An 18,410-nucleotide genomic window follows, 5' to 3' on the forward strand; every position below is an offset into this window, starting at 1 on the left:
TCTGTAACGAAATGAATTTACAGGGTGAAGAACTGTACATTCCAGAATAGTGTACAAGAGCATACATGAAAAATTCTGGGTACGTATGGTGTATAAAGAAGCTAATTCCTTAGAGCTGGAAAAAGCTCCATTTTGGTATGTATTTATACCAGAGCGTAAAACAAGTTGTGAGTAAAAAAGAAAATCCTATCTTGATTTCAAGGATGCAATTCAAAAGAAGAAATTTGACACTCATCAATGTCTTGGTGACATATATGTGCAAAACAAGCTTTGCACGGGAACCTTTTCCATATTATGTGCTTCATTAATTGCACTCCAGTGTATCATGGGAGGAAGCCAGTGAGAGTAAGCTTCCTATCAGTAAGAAGTTTCTTTTCATGTCCTCTGTTCTTTATCAACAGTGAACAACAATCGGCTTCCAGTGAGAATGTGGGATTGTCATTCCAGGGACAGCAGGTTGAGATTATTTATTACAGCTGGAAAGCCTGCTGTAGTCAAGAGAGTGTGGTCGCAGGGAGAGATCTGGGGCACTGATGGGAGGCAGGTTTGTATTCAAACGTGTTGCCCTGCCAGGGCTGGTTAAGCGAGCAGGTTACTTGTGTCAGGCCTAGAAGTTCAGACTCTGGCCCAGCCTCACTCTTCTACTTTGTGAAATGGAGTGAATAATCTCAATTACAGTGTCACTAAGAGAATTAAAGTACATTCTGTGTGCTCAGTGCCTGTCACGTAGTAGATCCTTAAGGCACGGTCACTATTAAAAGTAAGCATGGTTATTAAAATAACTGAATGAGAAGCAAACAATCTCCTGCACGGTCTCAGCTCTCCATTTTGCCCTTGATGCCAATCAATTACCGGGAGGCCCCCTATTGACATTTGAAAGGTCTTCTTACTGACTGCAGTATCTAAAACATGATATCCCTCGATGACATCTGGAGATGGGCTAATTTGGACTGGCTTTTGCCTGCAGAGTGGAGTGTCTCTCTGTTCCCCAAACCTCATGCACCGCCAAGGACATCACTGCCCGTGTGATTCCAGGGTGCCACATCATGTGTGAGGCTGTAGGCTCACATTAGCAGGTATCCAGATCAGGCTTCTGGGTAGGAATTGAAAGAATGAGCCCAGACCTTGTGAATAATGCAGGAAAGAAATCCAGATACATAACAATGTTCACTGTGCTGGATTCCACTGATATATTTAAGGGTTTGGCTAGAGAAACATGTGCCCCTGATTCCAGGGCCCACTGCAGAAAATACTCCCTATTGGAAGGGTACAAGTTTTCAGACTCTTTGAAGAAATGTGTTACTCTAACACTGTAGACATTAATTCTTCTATCTACATTCCAAATCTAGAAAATTTAGATAAAATGTTAATCTTCCTCTTTTTGAAAATATAAAAAAGATAAGGATCCTAGACAGAAGTAATTTTTTTCCCACCAAAGTGCCTATGGCCCTCGGAATAGGTTATTGACCTCCTACTGGGAATATGTAAATCTTTCCAAAGGTCTTTGATCTCTTAAAAGCATATCCAACATTAAGTTTGCTTTGTTCTTATGACTGAAAGAAGTCTCCCTCCCTGTGCATCACGTTAAATCAGTCCTTGGCTCCAATTTTGTCTCATTCACTTGCTTATCAGAGATAAACTTCAAAATATGTCATGTAAAGAATCAAGAAAATCTTTAAGAAAAAGTCCATATATCAATGAGCAGAATTCCAATAGGGACCTCTTCGTGGCAGAGATGGACTCTCCCTCATTTCAAGGAACACATAAATTATCCTCTTTCGTCTATGGCCTTGCTAATTTCAACAGAAAACATTCAGTGGCAGCTGGAGGCAAAGGGCTTCTCTAGCTCCTTCCGCCAGGAGCCTTGCCCTCTCTTTCTCTTTGGCTCTCAGACTACTTTTGTATCGAGATTCATTCTTTGGCTCCTCGTCCACTATAAGGACACAAGAACATACTTTCTGTGGGGAACCCGTAGTTGAAAAAGAAGAGTGAAAAGCAAGATCACATTTTATTTATTTTTGTAAGTAAGTTTCTTGCAGCTGCCAGCTTAGAGTCCAGTATGCAGTAGGCACTCTTCAACTACGTGTGGAATGTATAAAAAACATAAATCATTGGTCTCTGCTCCAAAAGTGTTCCTTTCCCTCTCCAGTAAGGAGAAAGGTAGTCACACATGTTCTTTCAAAGTGGCAATTCCTCTCAGTCACCCCTACTAAAGGAGTGACCACACCTTTCCAGGGGGGTGGCAACTGAGCTAACAATCTCCCAGATGCACTAAGTACAAAAATTTAAACATACAGATGCGTAAACAGTCACTTAGGGAGGAGGAGCAATTGATTTCAACATTGAAAGCCCCCTTCAGAGTTGAAATAGAAAACACCAGAACATAGTACTGGCTAGCAGGGCTCAAGTCCACAGAAAAATGTCCCCATCAGGTTCCTGAGGGAGGGGAGCTCGAGCCCTCAAGCTACAGTGCATTTTATTGTGTATGTCTTGCTGAACTTTAGTCAGGTTGGAGACTTGGGGCTTGACGGGGCAAAATGATTTATTCCTCTTCTCCACCACTTACGCATAACAACTAGGAAACATCTACTTATTCCTTCTTCAATCATCATAAACTTTGTTTGCTGTTTTCGGAGACAACCAATGATGAATAGTTCAACTGAACCCTATTTTTTAAAAGAAATCGTTTATCCATTATGGGTAACTATGACAGGTGTGTATTTCTCCCTGGCCACCCCTCCGCCCCCTGCCTCAATTTTTGGTAGGTGTAATGTACCATTCCCCGAACAATTACGGAACTATCAGTCACATGAGAATATCACCGTACTTGATAACATGATAATTATATCTGTGTCTAGCAAGCTGATGGGACTTCATTAACTAGAGCAAGGGAATAAGAACCATCTGAGACTTCAGTTCATGCTGTGCCCAGATGAACGACACCACTGGGGAGTGGCCTCTTTGACCACCCACGGTCATGTATGATTGCTATTGGGTGGGACTTGGAGCCAATTGTTCTCCTCTCAGGAACACAACCGACCTGCGGTTTATGGGCTGTGTGAGGGCACAGCCTACAGAAACCACGAAGCTCAAATCGTATTGCCTTTCCGGAACTTTCCATTTTTTTTCTGGGCTTTCAAATATATGCTGCTGGAGTCCCACACAACTAGACACACACACTTTTACTTAGAGACTATATGTAGGAGACACAGTGTGTATTCCATGCTTCAATGTATTTGAGCCCAGTTTGCTCACACAGAGACACCATAATAAAGATTGCTCCCAGTCGGTCAGACTCAAACATCTGCCACCACAGCCCGCCAATGATATGGGCAAGGAACTGTTCAGCCTGAACCCACCACGATGAGTTTAGAAGTGGCATTTAAAAATATATTTGGCACATAGAAGCCATAGGGGATAGGGAAGAGACAGTTCATTTGGGAGGGAAAATGGCCGCTATTTGGTTCTGGGAGCAAGCCATGTCACTTTGTGGTACACTTTACAACAAGTCATGCTATGTCACAACATGCCTCCACCACAAGATAAAAGGACTCAAAGGCCAAAAGCCAACAGCAGAGGTGCAACCACTGTGGACCTTTGAAGATGCAAAGTGTTGCAGTAACTTCTCGCAGTTGGATCATAGCGTAATACCAAACTGACAGGAAGCCACCTCTATTGTCACGCATCTACTCCAAACATCAAAGAAGAAATCAGACTTTGGAAAGAGTTCCGGACAAATATCCCCACCACACATATGCACAAACACACCACAGCAATTACAAACACGAACACATGACAGTGATTCCAACCACAGAGAGAAACAACTCTTGAGAAGATGAACAAAAAGGCATCCCGATCGTATGTTTTCAACAATACTGTTTTAGAGAACACATTATTGAAAAACTACACTGGAAATAGCAACCGAAAAAGTTAAAAGAAAATGCTATTGATGAGGATTTGGTCATGCTTCGTGCAACAGAAAACAGCAGCAAAACAGGGTGACGTCACATGGTGAAAGCGGAGATACGTCACATTAAGAAATGTGCCCAAACACACTAGGGAAAAAAATAAAGCCATGAGTTTATCTCAATAAACAGTACTCATGCACTAGATCAAATGTGACAATCTGGCAATCTGGTAGCAGAGTTCTAAGTCTGTACCGAGGACTGCCCAAGGAAGAAAATATGGAAAATGTTATCATCAAAATAAGCGTAAGGACAAAACAAATGTTGAGTGTTAGCTGAGCTTGGTCTCTGTTTTGTGGATAAAAGGACACGATCCCTGCTCTATCAACAGGAAACTGGACATGGGGAGGAGGAAGTCACTGGGAATGTGGATGTGGTATGCAGACAGATGGCACCACAGAGGCTGGTGGACACTGAGACACATGAGGACAGGACAGAAACAGACACCAGGGGCTGGAGAGGAGCATTCTCCTTCTCAATGTTGATGGCACTGGTTCCCATCACTGGTGCCATGACTGAACACAGGGATTATACCTGTCGGGTTTTTAGGTCTCCTGCAAAGAAGTTAGTGCGTTATCCGAAAGAATCAACAAACTGAATGAGAAAAGCAATATGCTACTTTCAATTTTTATGTGCTCTCATTGGAGAGGGGTTAAATATATATATATATATATATATATATATATATGTATACAGATACATATATATATGTCTATCAGACAAGGGAATGAGATTATATGTATGTGTACGCATATATATAATCTCTATCTTCCTGAATTCTCAGCAAATGGTTAGTCCTGTGGTTAGCAGTGAAGATAGCAGGTGGGGGTTGGGAGAAAGGTTAACGAAGAGCGCATACCGCTTTCGGCTTCTGCAAAACGACAAGAAAAGAATTTAAAATCAAACAATTTGATAATAAATTGACTGACACCAGAAGGAAAGAAGGAACAAAACCTTTGTTTCGAATTACTTGAAGGATGCATGTGAAAACAAGGTTTTTTCAGCAGAGCATGGAAAAACAGCGTCATGGGGTAAAACAACAGAGGAGATCGTTCAACACAGGCCGGGGGCAGAGGGGTGGAGAGAAGAGGCTGGGTTCTCTGAATTCTAGCACCCAGCCACTTAGAAAGTGGGAGAGGGAAGGAAATGGGAAATTCTTCACTGAAGAAAAAAAAAATCAAAACTCTTATCTCAGGAAGGGTCAAAAGCTCAATTCTTTTTAGCATGGCTATTGTGTTCGAGAAGTTCGGTGTTTTCTCAGAGGCATGATCCACATTCCCTCCAACACACCTTTTTCCACAAGAACCAATGTGCTTCCACACTGAGACCAAGCGACATGAGGGGGGTTAAAGTTGGCAACGGCACACAGAAAGCCAAAAACAAAGCCAAAAAGTTCTTTTCGCTCTTTTCTGAAAGGAAAAAAAAAAAGCTAAAAATCTCTATCTATAAATATGGCTTTGTTGAAAACATCTCTGATTTGTGAGTTAATTGGAGGGTCCATCAAAGAAAAGACTTTGCCTTCAGGGAAAGCTCCTAGTTAATTTTCTTAGAATAGTGACAGCAGATTCACACTGAACCATTAACAGGCTTTTTCCTCTCCCTCCTTGTGACCAAAAAGGTGGCAGGTGGGAGACGGCTGGTCAAGGTTCAGGGGACACACTCCTGCCATGAAGTTATACCAAGAGGGTCAAGAGGTGCCTTCAACATTAAGCACCGCCTACACCGTGACACTTTTCTGAGAGATGCACAGAAGTGATAAGAGTGAAGACTGAGTTACACAGATTTTCGGATCATTTGCAAAAACCTAGGGACACCTGTTTTCCCCCTCCGCAGCACCGGTGGGAAAGCAGTAATCCCAGAAACCCCCACTTTACCTGTTGAACAGCCAAGAGCCAGGACTCTGGCTCCCAATTTCTTTACATAATATTCTTCACTTTGCCAACACAAAGAAGAAAACCGTATCTATACATCATTTTTAACTGCTATGGCCGTGTTTAACACATGGCCACCAAATCTACCACTTCTACTTGCTCTTGGTTGATTTGGAGTTTCCAAAGAGCTTAGCCTTTGATCAGATTGACTTGGTGGGCAATTGATCTGGTGGTAAAGGTAACAGGGAACATTGGATTGACTTGCTTACAATCCAGTGTTTTGGGGGTTTGTTTGGTTTTTGTTTGGTTTGGTTTGTCAGAAACACAGACTATATGTCTGGAAGTCTGGCTTTATTGAGTTATTCATCGCGATAATGAAAACTCCTTAGACGGCGAGAGGAGGCACCTTTGAGTCTTGCCTTGCACTCAACATATTAAGGCACACGTGGGCGGGGCTCTGTACTTTACACTTGGGCAGCCACAGGAAGACTTACAGGTAGGAACGACCCCGGAGGTCATCTTAGAGCACAAAAGCCCACGCACTTCTCAATGAGCTCTTTCTTCCAAACCCATTGATAAAAATGGGGAAGCAAAAACCTCATCTGTGTTTTGTCCGTAATGCATACAGTCCTGCATCAACACAGTCCCCTGTTAATGGGGTGCTTCCTTCTTCCACCGTGAGCTCATATATTGACTGGGCTGTTATCTATTTCAACCAGACCCAGTCCCTCATCAGTCTGATATGTACATAATTAAGGGCAAAATAAATAAATAAAGAGGGTTCCTGCCTGTGATCCCTGCTCTCCTGGCTAATTTACATGAAGCCAATATTCTGCCACCTGGATTTCGGCTGCACCGGGAAAAGCCCATATGGTACATAATAGGCTGCTTGTAATTTGGCTATCAAGAGAGCTGGTGCATCCCATCACGGCCCTGCCCCATCCCTGCTGTGAAGGGGGCCAGAATCCACCTGCTTCATGATCACAGCAGTAAACGGGGTTTGAGGACAGGCCCTGTCCCTGGTTTTGTGCAGAGAGGGTGAAAAGTATCACTTGGGCTGATCAGGTGGAGATCTGGATGCCTCATCGCTTTCCTCTGGAGAAACATTTTCCAAATGCCCAGTGGGCTTGAGATGCCAGGTGGGTCTGCCAGAGAGGTGACGGTATCTGGTTAGGCATGCCCTGAGATGTGTCAGAGATGGGTCACATCAAGGGCCCAAACACATCAATAACGCGTAGGAAAGAAGCGGGTGGACGGAGCACTCCAAGAGCACTCTCACCGGGTCCTGCATGTCAGCCGGCCGCTCGGCTGCAGCGAACTTACCGGCTCTCCCGGTTGGCCGACTTGTACTCAATGGCTATCATCAGGAGCTTAAGCTTCACAAAACACAGCCTGCAACGAGATGGAGAAACCTCCCCGTCAGTGCTTCTGAACAGCCAGAGTCACATAACAAACACGATTACGACCTCTCCATCGCCTGATGCACTCATTATCCCGGGGACCCTCATTCCACAGTCACTGTGCCAAAGGGAGGGGGTGGGAGCGACACCTCCCCGTCCTCCCCATTAAACCTGATTTCTCGCAAGTGATAAGGCGCTGAATGTTCAAAGTGCAAATTGCACTTGGGTCTGGATGTCTAGACACAGACCCCAAGCAGGGATTTGTGCCTGGGGATTTATGCTGGGCCAGATTCATTAGTTACTCGGTCGGGTAGTAAAATGTTAACTGCAGGGGGAGGGAGGTATTTGGAGCAGCTGGACCTGTTATTTGGATTCCATTTCGGTCTTTTGTACAAATGGCTCATATTGTTGTTCCGAGCAGACCCCTGTGTGCTCAGAATGATGGTAATAATCCTTAGCCTCCATGTAACTGCCCAGCACATGACTGTGGGCACCGGCACTCCTGGCCACATCCACATTGCCTCACCTCTTCTGCCCAGGGCTCTCATCCGGGGCTCTCGCCCTCAGCCCAGCCTGCTCTGAAGCTGGCTCATTCCTGCCTCCATGCCTTCACGAAGATGATCCCTACACTCCAAGTGCTTTCTCTTCTCCTGACCCATCGCCCAAGCCCCCATCAAATCCAGCCTTCTGTGCAACTCATCTGCAGACCCCCTCACCCTTGGCTTTCCATTCCCAGAACCCATCCAGCACCCTTGTCTGCCAAAACCTCCTTCAGCCCTTTCTCAGCCACATACTGGCCACGGCTGCTCCCTTGGCAGTCTGTGCCTGAAAGCCATCTCCTCAACCAGTGTGGCTTCCTTAAGAGTTTGGGGCTTATGCAGAATTTCCCATCGTGCTTCACAGGGAACCACAGACACAAAAAAGCTCAATAATCGCATGATTTCCCCTCATTGGGGTTCTAAGAAAATAACAAAAATAACAAAAGGGCCAGTAAATATTCATGCACAAAGATGTTCAAGGTAGTAACATTTATGCAAAGTAAAAAAAAAAAAAGGCAACCTAAATGTCCAATAATAAAGCAGTGGTCAAGTAAAGTATGGTACAATATAGTTTTAGCATTCAAAATGACTTTTTGAAGAATATTCAAAGTCTAAAATTAACAAATAATACTATACAGGTACAAACATGTAAATAATGTGATATGATTCAGTGAAAACGTATATTTATATACTCACAGAAATAAAAGCTCACAGACAAAAGGATTACATTATATATGACAAATTTCTATAATGAGCATATGTCTTAAGGACTTTTTGGATAATGAAACATTGGTTGACTGACAACCAACAACCAAATGACAAACATTGGTTGACTGACAGGCTGAGAAGTGAGTTGATTACTGAGTTGTAGTACTATAAGGGGGAGGTTGCATGGGGATCACAAGGCGGGGCCATTCCTGGTACTCTCATTTAATCCCCACAATATCCCCGAGAGGAGATGGCCCCAGTTTTTGTGACTTTGACAGCCATCTCTATATTACAGGTGATGAACCTGAGGCTCAGAAAGCCCATGTAACTTGTCCAAGGTCCCCAACTAGTATCCGGCAGGATATACATCTTTAACTCCAGGGAAACCTATTTTGTATTTGGAAAGATAGATAATAAGCAAATATACAACTGAATAAATGATGAATTTCCAGATGAGGAAAAGCACAATGCAGAAAACAAAACAACTTAAGAGAACAAACAGTAACTGGGAAGACCCATAAATATGGAAAACAAATGATGGTTGCCATAGGAGAGGGTTGTAAGGGAAAGAGCAACATAGGTGAAGGGGAGTGGGAGGTCCAGGCTTCTAGGTATGGTCTGAATGGGGCCGGGGATGAAAGGTACAGCATGGGGAATACACCCAATGTTATCGTCACAGCGATGTGTGATGATAGATGGAGGCTCCACCTGTGGTGAACGTAACAACAGAATTGTCCAATCATTTTCTTGCACACCTGAAGCTAAGGTAGCACTGTGTGTCAACTCCAATTAAACAACAACAACAACAACAACAAACCCAACCAAAGAAAACAGTGACTGGGAAGGGGTGTTCTCTGCAGGCGTCCAGAGGGACCATCCTGAGAACGTAAACTAGAGCACAGAGCGCAGGAGTTGAGGAGAAGAGGCAGGCAATTAAAGGATCTGGTGAAAAAATCTTTCCAGGGAGCGGAAGCAGCAAGTGCAAGGATCCTGAGGCAGGAAAGCAGTCAGGGTGTCTGAAGATCAGCAACAAGGACAAGTAGACTGCAGCCAAGTGAGGAAAGTCTTAAGGGATAGTGATTAGGGCAGGGAGCTAGGCAGGAGCAAGTTTGTGAAGACCACTGGCCACAGCAACAAGCTTGCCAGTCTGTGGTTTACTCTCAGTGAAATGGGAGGCCTTTAGCTGGTGGCAAATAGAAAAGCAATGAGGTTGGTGAAGGCCTCGTACTCTCCAGTGGAAATAAGACCAATTGCTCACCCCTACATATGAGGTCACAGTCTCCCGTATTGCTTTCAACAGACAGTCAGATTTCAAAGACCACTTCATCTAGGCGTATTTGGGCTCTCCTGGTGATTTGCAGGTTTGCTGATTCCTGCCAGCGGACTCTAATGACCTGGGCTTTGTGCTGATTATGCAGTTTGCTGAAACACCAACTCAAGTATCCAACTGCAGCTGGAAAAATGCTCTTCTTAATTTATGTTCCATAAAGCACTGCTAACACGCACCCTTTATGGGGCTGTTACTCCTGGAGCTTAAATTGTTTAAAATATCAGATGGCTTATGCAATATTTGTTGAACCAAATTACCAGATTAGGTAACCACTTTCTAATGTAAATAGCAACTAAATGCCAAAATCTCAAGGAGAAAGCCCATCTTAATTTAGCAGAGATCATGAATAGGCCAATACATTGATATCCCAAGAGTGACTGGCCACCCTGATTTGGGACTTTGAGGTTCAAGGGATCATGGATCTTAATTGCTTTTAACGACCTGATCCTGTTGGTAGAAGCAAAAATGTAGTCCACAGTAATGGTGCATTATGTCTTTCTAGGCACTATGACGCCATTTACCAACTCGATATAAAAAGAGAGGAGCTTTCTAATGCAGGAAAGTCAATAAAATTTACAGTCTTGTGCACATTCCTTAGCCTAGCACAGTGGACCAGGAGATCTGAGTCCTCTTTCATAACTTCCAAATCCATATCTGAGAGGATTCCATATGGCTCTTTTTAAGAAGCTCTTTGACCCAAACCCAACCTTTACTCACTGGCCAAAGGGGTGGAGAGGACAGAGTGATATCGACGAAGTGATTATATGCAAACAGCGCCACCCCATGGATTATGAAATTCAGGCCCTTCAAGACTTGTTGGGGCTACCCTTCTCGTAGAGGTGACAGACTTGAGGTCCAACGAGGGGCAACCTGCTCCAGGTCAAATGGCCTTTGGGAAGAAAGGCCAAAAGTAGAAATCAAATCTCAATGCAGTGTGCTACACAAATACTTCTTATAAGAACAAAGCAAATGAGATGGTGGCCAGAAGACCAGCATGATGTCTTGGTCAGCATAGCCTTTTTGAAAACCCAGAATTAAATACTAACAGGTTATCTCATATAAAAACTAGCCTTTCAGCTTTCCTTGATAAATCATAAATGGCCACGCTGCAGACACTCTGTCTGGCTAAAAGGGACTGTAGCTTTGAAGCACTGACCCTCTCTGGAAGGAACACAAACTCTTCAAGATGCTACAGTCCCCAGCACTCCCCAATGATCCTGCCTCTTCAGTCTTCACTCTTTGTGGCTCACTCCTGCCCCCTAAGAGGCACCTAAGTTTTTAATTCCTGCTGTAACAAGTACCTTCTGCATGTCCACAACACACAAATCTTGCACTATGTCTCCGCTCTGCTAAAAAAAAAATCACAGTTTTCTGCTAGATCCTGCCACAGAGAGTTAGCCAATGTCCAGGGACCGGGGCTTAAGGCTGAAGCACAGGTGCCAGGAGGTAAGAACAGACCAAGGCCAGTGAACAGGGCACCGGTGTGTAGTGTGATAATCACTTGTTTATTCACCTCTCTGCCCTCGAGTTGAGCTTCTTCACGGTAAGATGCATGCTTTCTCTCCCCGGCATTTTGCAAAGTGCAAAGAGTAAGCATTCAATGCATGCTGATTAAATAAATGTATGAATGAATGGAGGGCAGAATCTCCTGACTGCTGGGAGCCCACATTAATAGAGAAAATAATCAACTAGGAAACTAAGCAGAGAAAGTTTGGGAGTTGAGCATCAAATCATGCAACAAGATGCCTCTTAACTTGCCCATGAGAAGCAGAGAGATTGGAAAAGAAGGATGTCAAAAGAAATAATAGCAGTGATATGTTCTGGGAATCTAACATTTGCCTCAAATCAATATGCCAAAATGTAAATATAATTCTAAGATCCAGGCAGCACTTTGTCCTTGAGACTCTCCACAGCTCCTGCTACCAGGGGTTTACTCCCCAGAACATGTCTTCAGACTACTCAGATTTGATGTCCCGAGATGAAATATTGACTTGTATCATCAACACCATTGTTTTTGGTAAAGCAAAAGGGGCTTTGCTCCTCCAGTTCTTTGAGTCCTTCTTAGGGCTTTACTCAGTGTCTGCACATGTAACAGACTGGAGCAGGGTAAGAAAGGGGCTCAGGGCAAGGGAGGGCATAAGAAAGAACCAAGAAAGCCTTTGCAGTGTGCTAAACAGCAGCAATTTACTTCTTGGTTTCTAAAATAAAATGTCCCAATATGTCCAAAACAGGAAGTCGTTGCTGGTTGTGAAAATAATTACAGGGGAACAGAAATGACTTTTCCCAGAAAAAAAATGTCACTTGTCACAAAAAGGTCTTAAACCAGCAATCTGCAATAAAACTGTTGTAATAACAAGTTAGATTGCTTTCTTGATAATTATTAAGTAGAGGCCTACCAAATTTGACAATGACATTATATAATGCCTATTTTCTTTTTTTTTTTTACTGCTAGCATCATCTGTTAACTACAGTAGTTTCAACCCAGATGTTCCTGAACAAAGGCTCTTAAGAATTAGAGGCCAACTGTTTCTACCTACCTAGAGGGACATAAATTGTTCTTGCCATTAAATCAGCCCCTTTGACTAGAAAGATTGCTTGCTGATGTGAATCAAGCAGAGAAACCCTTCATAGAGCCTGTACCTTTGAATGTGCTCAAGAAGGGGACACAAAGACGTTGTTTGGGGCTGTTGAAGATGGGTCACCCAGGAGTGACAGCATGAGGAGAGAGGAGGTGCCTGCATGGTGGCCTCCAAACTCAGTTCCCCTCCCTGAAGGGTGGGGCCCTCTTCAGTTATCCAGAGGGACCCTGGCAATGTCAGGCTGAAGCACATCATCAGAACAGATGCCCCATGTAAATGCTGTGCATTGGGAAACCAGATCTTTAGCATCTAGGGGCTAGAAGGAAAAAGAGTCACATTTAGGAGCTTTGATTTAAAATGATAGGCTCTTGAAATGGAAACATCTAGTTAAAGGAAATTTGAACCAGCAGGATTTATAAGACTCAGGAGCAAGAAAAAAGGAAGTGATTTAAAATGCTCGCGGGTATGTTGTTCGGATTTCATTTCCCAATAGCTCTGATAGAGGTGGGGTGGGGAAGGCTTCGGCACAGCCCTGCCCACACACACACACACACACATACACACACACACACACGCACGCGTGTGCTCCATGCTCACAGTTTCTCTACTAGCACACCTGAGACACTTGAATTTAGAAATAATTATATTCTTTGATATGGACAATTGATATTTGCCTAAAACATGAATAAATGCATTTTAGAAAGCTTTGCTCTTATTAGTAGTCAGAAACAAAATGTAAACTGTGTGTGTGTGTTATGTGTACCAAACATCAAGTCAAGCCCCTAGCATCCCTTTCCAACCAGACTGCCTCCTTGACACTCCTGCAGAGAATTCTAGACATGCCACTGTCTCTATAGTCTTTGGTTACAAGTCTTAACAGACTCGAGGGTCATCTGTTTATTCCCTAAGATGTAGGAAGATTACTGGTCATCTCTGGGTCCCTGTAGTAGAAAATAATCATAATCATAATATCGTACTTCCATCTGTGTTCATATATGTTGTCTTAATTACAGTAACCACCCCTCCAAGTAATTGGAAGATAGGGCCAGTTTTTTGAGGAGAAATATTTTTTAAAGACAAGACTTGAGCCCCTCCACAGATACTCATAAAATGCTCTTTTCTGCAGACTGCTTAGATAAATCCATTACATAATAATCAGGTTTGCCAGCTTCTCTCCTCTCCGTGTTCAGATTCAGAAGTCTTTCTCTAAAATCTAATGGTGTCATAGAATTCAAGTGAAACTAGCTGTAGTTTTCATTGTACAGGAGACCGGGCTTTCTCCAGGCGGTCTTGGATTTTCCTCCAGGGGCTTCACTGGAAAGATCTGTCCATGCAAAACAACACAGCATGAAAGCCTGATTTTCTTCTTCATTAGGGGTCCTGTATGCAGGTGGATGAGGGGACAGAGAATCCCCCTCTAGCCCCCAGATGGTCTTAAACCAGCGCAGAAGCATCCTTGCACCTGGACTGAGGGCAGGACTCCTGCCGTTTGGCCCAGCGAAGATCTGACCGGAGGCCCCCAGGTTACCCAGGCATTAAATATTCCACATGGAATATGAATTTTAACCGCTCCATCAGCTGCAGGGGGACAGAGAGAGACACACTGTATTTTAAATACATCTTTTGTCCTAATCCCCTCTTAGCTGTAAAACCTGATACAATTAAGGTTTTATTTTTGCAAGTGATGAATGACTAATACCCTCAGTGGGAGATTCAGGCCCTGGTAAGTGGTGTTCTTGCAGCCAACTAGACTCAGAACCTGTGGTTTCCTCCTGCTCCTCCTTCCCTATCACTCACTTCTCCCCTCTGCCCTCACTTTCTTATTTGGAGGGAGGGGGGATACAGCCTCACATTTACAGTTCTTATGATAAAAACACTATCGCTGTTTCCCCCAGAAAACATCACATGTCCAAAAAAAAAAAAAAAATCGATTTGTCTCCTTCTCCCATCCAAAGGGGAAATCAGTTTGCTCTCCTTGGAAAATCTCAGAGACCTGGGTGCGGCTCCCAGATTCCTGCCTGCCCACTACTGAGCATTCCCTCTTCCCTCTTTATTCCCTCTCTGAATCCAATCTCCTCAAAAGGCACAGCTCAAGTGTCCTCTCTTCCAGGAAGCCTCTCCTATCACCCCCAGTCTATAGGGAGCTCTCTCTCCCCCTGTAGCTCTCAGCCTTTGTCCTCTAGTAAGTGCACCCATCAAGCACTTATTCCTCAAGCATTTATGGGTGCTTAGTACCCCTTGAGGATGGGTATCCTTTTCCTTAGCCAGAGTGCAAACTGTCTGAAGGCAGCCACGGCAGGGAAACACAGTTCTTTATTCGTCATTATAAGTATTGTTATTAATCTTTTAATGTGTATGTACTTTATTCGATCTAATTACAGGTTTCTCTAGATGGTGCCATGCCTGGCACAATGGCACAGATATCCTAAGTTCATTATGTATCTAGTTGATTGGCAGGACTTTTCTAAAGGGTAAGAGTATATATAACCTGAAATGCCACAATGTGTCCCTTTCTTTCTTGTTATTTACATTGTCTGGATGGGGCAGGACAGATGGTGGGAAGAAGAGAGGTGGGAAAAGGAAAAAGGATATTAGCTAGTATTGAGAGATAAGTAATATGTCTATTTCAAGTCCAAAGTCAGGCAGCTGGTCACGATCAAAGGAAGGAGGTATGCAGAAATCAAATATCTGGTCCCAAATGACACATCCACCAAGTAGCTCAAATGCAGGTTTGAGTCTGGGCCTTTGCAATTCCATGGGTCACACTTGGTGACATTAAGGAGCATCCTACTAGGGGACTCATGCAAAAACAAGACCCTTCAGTGGCAACCATGGCCTCATATCCCAGCTCCTCACTTCCTACAGGCTTGGCATTGGCCCCCTGCACCTTTCACAGTCACTTGTTTCCCTGGGGATGGTGGGGAGTGGGAGGGAAAGTGAGCAGGTGTTTTTCTGGTGTTCAGAAACCTTCTCTTCAGATCCCAAAGCTCCTCTGCCTTGATCATACTATCACACAAACCCAAGGGCAAGCCAGCTATGCGACATGAAGGGGAGATGTTCAGAAGTTGCTGGCTCTGAAAAGGAACATCCTAAGGGCATCCTGGGAAAGGTCCCGGACATGCCCACCACGGTCGCCAACAAGATCAAGCGAAATCTTCGAGCGCTGTGTTCTGACTTGTACTGGTTTTCCCTAGGCTTCTTGGCACTTGGCATGGATCTGTTCGCTCCAGCTTCAAGGCTTTCAGTATTACAGGGCTCAGTACCCCAGTGCCTTCTTCCTATACTGATTTGGATTAGGCATGGGAAGAGGGCAGAGCCGTCAGTGGTCTACCTGGTGTGGTCATGTGTAGACTCATCCTATCACCCTGGACGTTGTAGAACACCCCACGTGAAGCTGGAATGATGGCAAGCTTGTGACATGTGGCCCACCTCTAATTCTGCAATTTTGGCTAAAATCGGAGAGAAACATTCCATTGACTGAGCCCAAAGTGGGGAATGAGGGGAGTTTACTCCAGCCCGTGGTGTGGAGGGATGAGGTGAGTGGTGGTGGCGGCAGGAGATGGGGGAGGGGCCCTAGTCCTCAGACTTTGGATCAGAATCACCTGCCTTGCTTGTAAAAAGTACAAAATGGGGGGAGGAATTCCCCCAGATATTAAAATCTAGAGCTGAAGCCTAGAAATCTCTCCATTTAGTAAGCTCCCCAGGAGATTCTTAATTAGGTGGCTTTCATCCAGCAGCTACCCCAAACTGCTCTCAATTATACAGACCCAGCATCAGAACCCTGGCTCCACTGCTTGGGTGCTAGGTGGCTTTGGAGGGGCACCCACATCCTCTGAGTTTAGCGTCCCCATCAGGATAAGCCAGGAACAGTGATATTAACATAAACCACAAGATCGTTGTGAAGATAAAATGAGAAAATGTAAATGAAATATTTAGAAATAATACTGCATTTTGTCTAAATGAGTGACTGGTTTTGGAACAAAGCTGCATCTTCTGCTGATACAGACAGTGAAGCCAAAAGGCTGGTACAGAGAAGTCCAAGGATACAGCTGGTATGGGTCCCACCTGGGCAGGAAAGAACAGCCTTGAAATCTGTAAAAATCTGTAAAAAGCTTGCCTGGTGGGGGGCCTTCTGTCCCTCCTGCCTCCCCCCCCCCCATTCTGTTCTCTGGGGAAATGACTTCAAAATCCATTCATGGATCCTGTTCCCTTATCTTTTTATGAAACAGCTCTCCTGTGGCCCCTCGGCGGCTCAGTCCGTTAAACATCCAACTCTTAGTTTCAGCTCAGGTCATGATCTCGGGGTCGTGAGATTGAGCTCCTTGCTGGGTGTGAAGCTGCTTAAGATTCTCTCTCTCTCTCCCTTTCCCTCTGCCCCTTCCCACCCCTCTTGCACATACCCTCTCTCTCTCAAATACATAGAAAAATGAAATCTTTAAAAAAGGGGGGGGCAGGAAAGTCTCTCCCAGCTTCTGAGAAAACTCCAGGCTTTCCTATTCAGTGATCCCACGCTGCAAGGGAGCGTTCTGCCGGCCCAGGGGAAGAGCAAATTTATTTCTTTTCATGCTTTAAGACGTTATTGGCTGCATATTGTTTTAATGCGGCGCATAATTACAGAAACCGCTCTGAAAATCTGTATATTTTATCTGTGCTTTATTGTACCCAGAATATTCCCCAATTCTTTTTTCTTCTACATGAACCGGCTTAAAATATATTTTGGAGTCCTTTTTGTCATCTTGAAATTGAATAGCCAATTCTTACTGTAATGAAAATACTTACGCGCCAGCCTGGTGATATACAGCACTACAGTCTAATTACGGCTGTGCTTTAATTAACCTGAATTGAAGAGTGTTATCATTAAACTGCTGGTAACTTTGAGTTATGGCTTTTCTTTAATTTAAAGTAGAAAACACAGATAATTAAGCCTCCAGATAATCAAATGCTTGAGGAGAGCGTCAATGTTTTGGGATGTTCCTAAATCTCATTAAATGTCCTTTCTTTATTGATCATCCCTACCTCTGCTGTATCATTGTGCTGAACGAATAATAGCACTAAGTTGAACACATTCTCACTCACATCAGAAGTTTGGTTTTTTGGTTTTTTGTTTTTTTCATTCCAGAAGCCGTGTTGAACAAATATGAAATTCTCAGACAACAAGGTGTGTCTGAAAGATACTCTCCTCCTCACAACATGTTCTAAATGGGAAAATCAATCAAAACCAGCAGCCACTGGGGTCCAGCTCCTGAGCTGGCTCCGAAGGGCAAGAAGTCTCACACCACCCAGTGTGTCTGAGTCGGCAAACTCACGGGTCTGCGGGGCCAGGCCTGCAATATCGATGCCCCGGGTTTAAGGCATCAGAGAGGGGAGGACCCACACTTAACCCTTCCTTCTAACAAACTGGAGCCAGTCAGCAGCCGGTGGAAATGCAAGTCCTGTGTTGGCTCCTCAGATACTCGAGAGATGCCAGACATCTCGTTTTTATGTGAATCACCTCTATTTTGAAATATTGGCAACTCACTTGAAGACCTGAAACACTGAGTGGGGCAAATCTGCGAGTCTGGTGTACCTTGTGGGATCCCAGTTACAGCCTCCACGGGGAGTGGTTCTAACCTTCCAGGTTAACACTCGAAAAATGAACTGACTTCGTTCCCAGGAGCAGAATCAGAGAAGCGGTGGGAATGCAGGCTTCCAAGGAAGCACTCATGGTAGACATACACAGCAGGAAAGCCAGGGAAGATCACCAGTCAAGGAGCACATCTTTACACACCTCCCCAGCTAATGCCCCCTGCACCATAGGACCCCTCTGGGCATTGGTGCCTTTGCAGGGTGCTCAGGCCACCCCTACATCATATAGGAAGCCTCAAGGGTTTGGTTTGGTTTGTTTGTTTGTTTGTTTTAATAGAACCAGCTTCTATTAAAAGTCCTGAATTCTCCCGGGCTTTCTATCCCAGGCAGGCCAAATTCCAAGGTGGAGAAAATCCCCTGGGACAGCCTCAATGTTCCAGGACCAAATGCCTA

At 44.3% G+C, this 18,410-nt stretch overlaps 1 protein-coding gene across 25 annotated transcripts in view; it reads right to left on the reverse strand.

Annotated features, from left to right (window-relative positions):
- Positions 1-18,410, reverse strand: part of KCNMA1 (potassium calcium-activated channel subfamily M alpha 1) — a 730,733-nt gene that overhangs the window by 145,519 nt on the left and 566,804 nt on the right. For 15 of the 25 annotated variants that reach the window (XM_045083539.1, XM_045083540.1, XM_045083543.1 and 12 more), the window contains exon 16: positions 7,160-7,228. In XM_045083539.1, the coding sequence (XP_044939474.1) occupies positions 7,160-7,228 (69 nt within the window). Of the gene's footprint in view, positions 1-4,824; positions 4,837-7,159; positions 7,229-18,410 lie in introns of all 25 variants that reach the window. The other 10 variants (XM_045083521.1, XM_045083542.1, XM_045083541.1 and 7 more) reach the window with 1 other exon arrangement.

Source organism: Mustela putorius, unplaced genomic scaffold, assembly GCF_011764305.1.
Source record: "Mustela putorius furo isolate JIRA1106 unplaced genomic scaffold, ASM1176430v1.1 tig00000698_pilon_pilon_pilon, whole genome shotgun sequence".
NCBI lineage: Eukaryota > Metazoa > Chordata > Mammalia > Carnivora > Mustelidae > Mustela > Mustela putorius.